General features: G+C 35.8%; 2 protein-coding genes across 3 annotated transcripts; both read right to left on the bottom strand.

Annotated features, from left to right (window-relative positions):
* Positions 1 to 2,237, bottom strand: LOC130991704 (F-box/LRR-repeat protein At3g26922-like). 2 transcript variants are annotated; one of them, XM_057916060.1, is made up of 3 exons: positions 1,222 to 2,237; positions 939 to 1,094; positions 1 to 516 (listed from the first exon to the last, which is right to left on the bottom strand). In XM_057916060.1, exons 1-3 carry the CDS (start codon positions 2,113 to 2,115, stop codon positions 196 to 198), a joined length of 1,371 nt encoding a protein of 456 aa, XP_057772043.1. In that variant the 5' UTR covers positions 2,116 to 2,237; the 3' UTR covers positions 1 to 195. The 2 variants fall into 2 exon arrangements, with proteins under 2 accessions (XP_057772043.1, XP_057772045.1); XM_057916062.1 differs by having other exon boundaries at positions 1 to 507.
* Positions 2,238 to 3,586: 1,349 nt separating this feature from the next.
* Positions 3,587 to 5,737, bottom strand: LOC130991703 (F-box/LRR-repeat protein At3g26922-like). The gene is made up of 3 exons (XM_057916059.1): positions 4,627 to 5,737; positions 4,362 to 4,514; positions 3,587 to 4,121 (listed from the first exon to the last, which is right to left on the bottom strand). The coding sequence occupies exons 1-3, from the start codon at positions 5,536 to 5,538 to the stop codon at positions 3,804 to 3,806; spliced, it is 1,383 nt and encodes a 460-aa protein (XP_057772042.1). The 5' UTR covers positions 5,539 to 5,737; the 3' UTR covers positions 3,587 to 3,803.
* Between the last annotated feature and the right edge of the window lie 3,027 nt (positions 5,738 to 8,764).

The following is an 8,764-nucleotide window of genomic DNA, read 5'->3' as shown; positions in this document are numbered from 1 at the left end:
TATGAGGAAAAAGAGCACTCGTCAATTACAACATAATGAATGAAGAAAAGCAAAAGAAACCAGTACAACGCCAAAAAGAACACGCACCAAATAGACCCAACAGAGAAAGAACTATTCAAAATGCCAAAAAAAAAGGCTGGACATTAACAGCTTATGATGATAGAATCCAGTAGAGGAAGACTTATCAGTTATACATCAAATTAAGCTTATGATGATCACTTGTGCATTAGGAGAGGATCTCGGTATACTCAGCACCTTCTCTTGTGCCAAAATGAATGTCTTTGGATCAGATGCACCCTGGCTTAGTCGAATAACCATCTTTTCAAGAATGAGAGCGTTTTCCAACAGAATTTGTATGGCCGGAATTATTGAAGGGTCGCGCATAGACCATGTAGCCTCAAATGTCTTTAGATGGAGAAGAGAGGGACTGGGAAAACTCATCTTAGCATACGCCAATGTATCAACCATAGCATTGTGAACCTCTTCACTATCGTCAAAACGAGGAGCCTGCCATGTCTTATTAGCCCAAAATACGATGTTAATATTAATCCAAAAATCCCAAACATTGAATTGAAGTTTATGAACGAAAGTGAATAGATAATAGAATTGACGACTAGGAAAGAAAAAGTCATCTTAGTAGACGCCAATGAATTACATTCATTAACCATAGCAAAGTGAATCACTTCACCGGAGTTGCCATTATTAATACTCTGCAATGTATTATTAGCCGAAAATACGATGTTAATGTTAATCCAAAAATCCCAAAACATTGAATTGAAGCCTAGGAAGTGAATTGAAGACTAGGAAATAAAAATCCCCCAACATAAATTTAATGATTTGATGATCGATGTGCAAAGTAAAGACTAATCTATAACTCCTCTTACTTAGTTAAAGAGCTTCAAATGATAAAATATACAATAAGTGAATAAAAGAGAGACCTGGAGTCTGCCTTGATCCACGATTAACCTCTCTAGCTTGGGAAACATCATCCCAACCAAATCAAGCATATCTTCGGCACCTATAGTGTCGAGCTCTAGAATCTTAGAATTCAACAACGGCATAACCATATCTTCATTCTTTAATTTGAGAAGCATCTGCCAAAGTAAAACAAAGAGTATTTTGGAAGAGGGCAGAAATGTAGTAAAAATGTAATACAACAAATGACTACAAAACAATGAACAATTAAGAAACATAACTAGAGAAATATAAGAAAATCAAAACCTCAATGCAGCAATGTGATAACGTGACCTTCTCAACATTGCGGATGCTTCGGAAAACATGATTAAGCAATTTAAATCGTGCTGCTACATCTCCATCGTGCACCAAAGAAAGAATTGCATGAGTCAAAGACGGGGCATCCAACAAACAAGTACCATGAAAACGAGCCTCAAGAACAAAATTCAAGAGATTAGGAGCCCAAATTCTCAGCACTGTAGTTTCATGCCAAATATAACCCGTTTGTATCTTGAGTATCTTCAAACTAGTAGATCGGATATTGAAGTTTTCGTTTTCACCAATTTTGAAAGACTTCAAAACCAACTCTTCCAACAGAGGAGCACCCAAAAGAATTTGGTTCATAGCATCACCACTCAACCAATCCGGATATCTAATTTCTAATGTCTTGAGCTGATGCCACTGCACATTATCCTCAATTCTCAATTTACAATCCTCAAGAGTTAATTTTGTAATGGACGAGCATGTATACAAGGTCTGAGGTAAGCAATAATCAACCTTCTTATAACTATTAAGATCTAAAAAAAGCTCTTCCACTCTTTTTTCGATAGCGAAAAGCAGCCATGAATCAATAACACTACTACTAGGGCCCAAAATGAAACTAGGGAAAGATAAGCGGAATTTCAGAATCTTGGGGCCTTTCCATTGTGAAACAACACTAGAGATAACACTTGGAGTTTGTTTCAAGAGATCAAGGCAGGGAATGGTGGACCAGAGGTTTTCCCAACGTTTGGAGAGAAGGGATGTCCGAACAACATCTCTCGTATCCAACAATGAAAGGATTTCAAGAATTAAAGAGTCAGGTAACTCACTGAGTCGATCTCGATGGTGGAGATCACCGATGTTTGCTTCTTCACTGAGTCGATCGTGCCATTCATCCATTGTTTCACTAATCCAAATCCAAACAGGACTAAAAACTGATCAGCTCCTTTAAAACTGATTCTTGGGATTAAATGATTTTATTGAAATAATTTTCGATCAAGAGAAAAAAAAGAAAGAAAGTGAAAACCTTATTGTAAATGGGTAAAATATGCTTTAGAAGAGAGAAGATAAAAGGTTAGCACTTTCTCAAAGAAACGTTCTATCATCTTGGTTCGGAGTGTTATTCGGCGTGACACCATATTATATTATGAGTAAAATTTTGAAGTAGTCAAACAGAAAAAAGATTTAACAGAAAAAAGATTTAATGATTGCCTCAACAGCCCTCCAAATTTTGTTCATGGCATCACCATTCAACCCATCCATAAATCTAATTTCTAAACTCTTGAGTTGATGCCACTGCACATTATCCTCAATTCTCAGCTTACAAGGGCTGAGGTAAGCAATATAAATCGTTCGCATTACTATTAACGTCTCCCCAAAAAAGCTCTTCCACTTGTTTTTCGATAGCAAAAAGCAGCCACGAATCAATAACACTATTAGGGCACACAATGTAACTAGGGAAAGATAAGCGGAATTTCAGAATCTTGGGGCTTTTCCATTGTGAAAGAACACTAGAAATAATACTTGGAGTTAGGAGAGAAGAGATGTCCGAACAACATCTCTGATACGCAACAATGAAAGGATTGCAAGAATTAAAGAGTCGGGTAACTCACTGAGTCGATCTTGATGGTAGAGCTCACCGCTGTTAGCATCTGCAGTTCCGTAATCTTCGGATTCCCCGTTCATTAGGAACGAGAGAATTAGCTAAGAAAACAATGTCGTTTTATGTCCACGCGGGATATTTAACTTGATAATAGTAGGCTCACGTCATTTTTTCCGATCACCATAACCATAAACCTCTGTAAACTGATAGTCTCTATGGTTTAAAAGGCAAATTAACAATGTCTAATTGTTAATTAACACTGACTCAGTACTATAAAAACTTCTCGGCGACTCTCTAACGGAGTCTCGCCAACTCACACCACCGACTGAAAATCCCCTTCAAGAAGCCCTCTCCTCCCCCTTTAATCTGACGAGCAAAGTCGTCGTCGCCGCTTCGACTTCAGCCTTCCTCATTGGCTGGCGAGCATTGTCAGGCCGCCACCCTCCGCCCTAAACCCAGATTTACCGACAGACGCCGCCACCGCCGCCCGGACATCCTCTGTCCTCTGGTGAACAGCAGCCACAGGTCACCCATCCATCTCTCTCTCTCTCCCTCACTCACACTGTCGGACGGAAAGCAGCAACAAGCCATCGCCGTCCGTCGACTCACGACCAAACCCACACAACACAACATAACAGCAACAAAACCACAATCAAATTCCAATTCAGTTTAATGTTACAAGTTTATTTTGAAATTTTGTCGATGTGTATGTATGATATCTTTAGTCAATCATGCATCTTCATATGTTCATAAACCACACTTCAGCTCTTTTAGCAAAAACTATTGATAATAATATATTGTGTGGTATGAGAATTAACCCTAGCTAGAGACTTCATAATAATTAATAGGTCAACAACTTTACTCTAACTAAACAGAGATATCTTCCAGCAGAGAAAGAACTATTCAAAATGCGAAAGAAAAAGGCTTAACATCAATAATAACTGCTACTGCAGCTCCAAGTAGAGGATGACTTATCAGTTGTACATCAAATTAAGGTTATGATGACTTGTGCAGTAGGAGAGGATCTCGGCATACTCAGCACCTTCTCTTGTGCCAGAATGAATGTATCTGGATAAGATGCACCCTGTCTTAGTCGAATAACCATCTTTTCAAGAATGGGAGCATTTTCCAACAGAATTTGTATGGCCGGAATTATTGAAGGGTCGCGCATATACCAAGTAGCCTCAAATGTCTTTAGATGGAGAAGAGAGGGACAGGGAAAAGTCATCTTAGCAGACGCCAATGAATTACATGCATCAACCATAGCAATGTGAGTCCTATCACCAGAGGTAACATCCCTATCCTGCAATTATTATTAGCCCAAAAGATTATGTTAATGTTAATCCAGAAAATCCCAACATTGAATTGAAGACTATGAAAGAAAGTGAATAGAGAATAGAATTGAAAACTAGGAAAGAAAAATCCCCTAACATAAATGTAATGATTTGATTATGTGCAAAGTAAAGACTAATCTATAACTCCTCTTCTTTAGTTAAAGAGCTTCAAGTGATAATATATACAATAAGTGTAAGAAAAGAGCGACCTTGCGGCTGAATTGATCAACGATTAACCTCTCAAGCTTGGGAAACATCCCAACCAAATCAAGTATATCTTTGGCATTTTCATTGTTGAGCTCTAGAATCTTAGAATTTGACAACGGCACAACCATATCCATTTTCTTGTAATGGACAAGCATCTGCCAAAGTAAATCAAAGAGTATTATGGAAGAGGGCAGAAATGTAGTAAAAACGTAATAATACAAATGACTCCAAAAATGATGAACAATCAAGAAAAATAAGAAATCAAACCTGAATGTTCCAATCTGATAACGTCACCTTCTCAACATGGCGGATGCTTAGGAAAACATGATACAACATTTCAAATTGTGCTGCTAAACCTCCAGTGTGCACCAAAGAAAGACGTGCATGAGTCAAAGACGGGACATCCAACAAACAAGTACCACAAAAGTGAGCCTCAATACTAAAATTCAAGAGATTAGGAGCCCAAATTCTCAGCACTGTAGTTGCACGCCAAATATAACCCGTCTGTATCTTGAGCATCTTTAAACTAGTAGATTGGATATTGAAGTATTCGTTTTCACAAATTTTTGGACACTTCAAAACAAACTCTTCCAACAGAGGAGCACCCAAAAGAATTTGGTTAACGGCATCTCCACTCAACCACTCCGGAAATCTAATTTCTAATCTCTTGAGTTGATGCCACTGCACATTATCCTCAATTTTCAGCTGACAACCCTCAAGAGTTAATTTTGTAATTGACGAGCATGAGTACAAGGGCTGAGGTAAGCAATAATCAACCTTCTCATCAGTATCAAGAGTTGGCCAATTTGGCAGGACTAATAAAAGCTCTTCCACTTGTTTTTCGATAGCAAAAAGCAGCCATGAATCAATAACACTACAAGGGTCAAAGAATCTACGGAAAGAAAAGCTGAATTTCAGAATCTTGGGGCCTTTCCATTGTGAAAGAACACTAGAGATAACACTTGGAGTTTGTTCGAAGAAATCAAGGCAGAGGCAGGGGATGGTGGACCAGAGGTTTTTCCAACCTTTGGAGAGAAGGGATGTCCGAACAACATCTTTGATATCCAACAATGAAAGGATTTCAAGAATTAAAGAGTCGGGTAACTCACTGAGTCGATCTTGACGGTGGAGCTCACCGATGTTTGCTTCTTCACTGAATCGATTGTGCCATTCATCCATTGTTTCACTAATCCAAATCCAAATAGAACTAAAAACTGATCCGCTTCTTGGGATTATATGATTTTATGGAAATAATTTTCGATCACCAGAAAAAGTGAAAACCCTACTGTAAATGGGTAAAGTATGCTTTAGAAGAGAGAAGATAAAAGATTAGCATTTCCTCCAAGAAACGTTCTTTTTATCTTGGTTCGGATATTCCTCTGTGTGACGCAATATTTTACTATTTCCGTCTCACCATGAATATTTATAAGTGGGACGAGTTTTAAGAAATATTAAATATAAATATATTATGAGTGCAAAAAAAATTCACTTTGTAAAGAATAAAACGATTATGTTGAGATAGTGCACAAAAATAAAAAGATTTATGCTTTTGTGAGACTGGTCCAAAATTGCAAAAATAATTCATATTTTTGTGAGATAGAAGGAATATTATTGGGTTAATGGTAGTCTTTACCCTATTTAAAAGATAAAAATAAAAATATACCCACTATAAAATAAATGTATAAAATGTACTCTTTTTTGGATTGAAATGAGTAAGATACCCTTAAAACAAAAAGAAAATACCAAACAAATCACCACCGCGCCTCCGCCGCGGCCTCCGGCACCTCCACGTCGCCGACGCCTATAATTGGTAGTGAATATATCTCTGCAACTTCAACATCAAACACAAAACGAAACAATATTGAAATATTCATATTCAAAACCCCCAAAGCTTCTTCAATTGTGGATTTCTTCGATTACATCATAATCCGGTGGTTTGAAAGGTATATTAAGGTCTTCTATACATGAGTTACTGTTATTCAAAACTATTTTATGCTTTATGAACAATATTTTTTAATTGATCATATTTCGAAGATTCGCGTGTTTATTCTATAGTGCTCGATTCGCGAACTTCGCTCGACACTTAATGTCGTAACTATTGCTCGCCACGCTCGATATCTCCGCCTTGCTCGATAGTTCAATGCTCGACGCTCGATGCCTTCGCCTCGCTCGACAGTTCTTAGTTGCTCGACACTTGATGCTCGATGCTCGAGGTGTCGAGCAATTTGAACTATTGCTCGACACCTCGATGCTCGACAGTTCAATAATCGACGCTCGACACTTGAGTGTTCGACGCTTCAGTGTCGAGCAATGCGCGAATTACACATAAGGGTAAAAATGTCCTAAAGGAGTAAATTTTATTGTTTTGAAAAAAGTGAGTATATTTTATGTTTCATCTTTCAAAAAGGGTATATCTCATTTTGTTTCAATATTATTTTAGTAATAATTAAAATTAATTAATATTATTTTAATCTATTATAAAATTTAATTTGAAAAGGATAATACATTGGTTATTGAATAATCATAAAGAGGAGCATCGGCAAGACGGCGACTAAATATCAATAGGGTATTTTACTCATGTTCCAAAGCATGAGTTCAATCTTGCAATGAAGAAAAATAAAAAAAGGAAAAGGAAAAGAACTACACAACTCCATTAATAATAAATGCAAGAACTATGCTATAAACAATTAGAGGGTGATTGGTTGAACTCATAAGTTCTCTCAAAAGTGTTGAGTAAAATAAGTTTTATGAACTTATAGAAGTCCAAAAAATAATCCATCCCAGCTTATTTTTTCATCATTTTATAAGTAACATTTACTCCCTCCGTTCCACCTTCATAGTCTCTTATTCATTTTTTAGATGTTCCACAATATAGTCCACTTTCTAAATTAAATTAATATTAAATTTCTTTTTTTTTTTATCAAAGTAACCTTATTTAACTATAGTCAAACATAGAATAAATAGGGGCAAAATTGAATAATTACATATATTTTGTATTTTCCAAGTACTATTTGAATTTTTCAAGCACTATTTATTGCATTTTCTTAATATGTGTGAAAAAGTGAAGTGGATTATGAAGGTGGGACAGAGGGAGTATTTCACGAATATTTTCTCCTTCTAAGAAGAAATTATTTATAAAGCTTATAAGTTTAATTATCTAAACACCTTAACAACTTAGAAGCTCTTTAAAAGTTACATGTTATAAGTTCAAAGAATTTATAAACCTTTAAAATAAGCTTAGCCAAAACGCCCTCTAAAGAAAACTAACATGAAACAAATTAAGGCTCAGTCACGCAATAAAAACCTAAATACTTGAATGGAAAAGTAGCAGGGCAACAAATTTAGAAGCTAGGCAAGCTTCATTTGCAATGCTAAATTCCATAACACGAAAACATTAACAATAGCAAAAACATTGTTATTGTTATTAATTATATTTGTGTAAACAAAGCATGTTATTGTTATTAATTAATTATATTTGCGTAAACAAGCATGTTATTGTTATTAATTAGTTATATTTGTAAATATAAATCAATTATTTATACAACACTATCATGAGTAGTATTTTTCTCATAGTAGTATTTTTTTCCCCTAAAAGACTCATAATGATCACTAAAGCCTAAAACTATATAGAGTGAGTTCCACTGTTCAACACTATCATGAACTACTCTTTTAAGGCGTGGGCATGAGAGTTCGAGGAATCAAATGATTGATAAATCGTATTGAGATCATCTTCAAGAACGTAAAATTACAATTGTGTCCCTCATATATATTTGAGTAAACTTCATTTTTTTTTTCTTTTTTTTTTCTAAGGGTGTTTATATTTGATGGTAAATTTATCATGGAAAAAAAAGGGATGAACAAAATTTCATCTTTTCATAGTTAAACTTTTGAAATCTTCTCCTTCCATACTTGGAACTTTTGAAATGATTCCGTCTCACGCTCTCGCCAATATTCAGATCAACAGAGACAAGATTTAATTTTTTGATAAATGAAGATGAACATAAGCATTGAGTAGCTCAACAATTAAGCATACTCTGCCTCATCAGCCTCTGTTAACTCTATAGACAACTCTTCCACTTGTTTAATGATTGCAATGAATCCACATAACTAGTAAAACACCAACAAAATATAAAATCTATTCTGAGCTTAAGAGTCTCGGAACCTTTCCAAAGTTCAAGAGCCCCATAAAGAAAGTTACTGAAATTAATTTTCTAAATTTAGTAGGATTAATCTGGAATCGAAGGCAGGGGACGGGAGTCCAGCCTTCTTAATTTCCAGCGTTTGGAGATTAGTTTTCTCCTAACACGTAACAACTACTCTCAATTCTAACAAGGAATATTAATCCATGTTAGAACATGGATTAATATTAAATCCATATTAAATCCATTGAAAGAAAACACAAAAA

Source organism: Salvia miltiorrhiza, chromosome 7, assembly GCF_028751815.1.
Source record: "Salvia miltiorrhiza cultivar Shanhuang (shh) chromosome 7, IMPLAD_Smil_shh, whole genome shotgun sequence".
Taxonomy (NCBI): domain Eukaryota; kingdom Viridiplantae; phylum Streptophyta; class Magnoliopsida; order Lamiales; family Lamiaceae; genus Salvia; species Salvia miltiorrhiza.
This window is presented reverse-complemented; position numbering and strand designations above follow the sequence as displayed.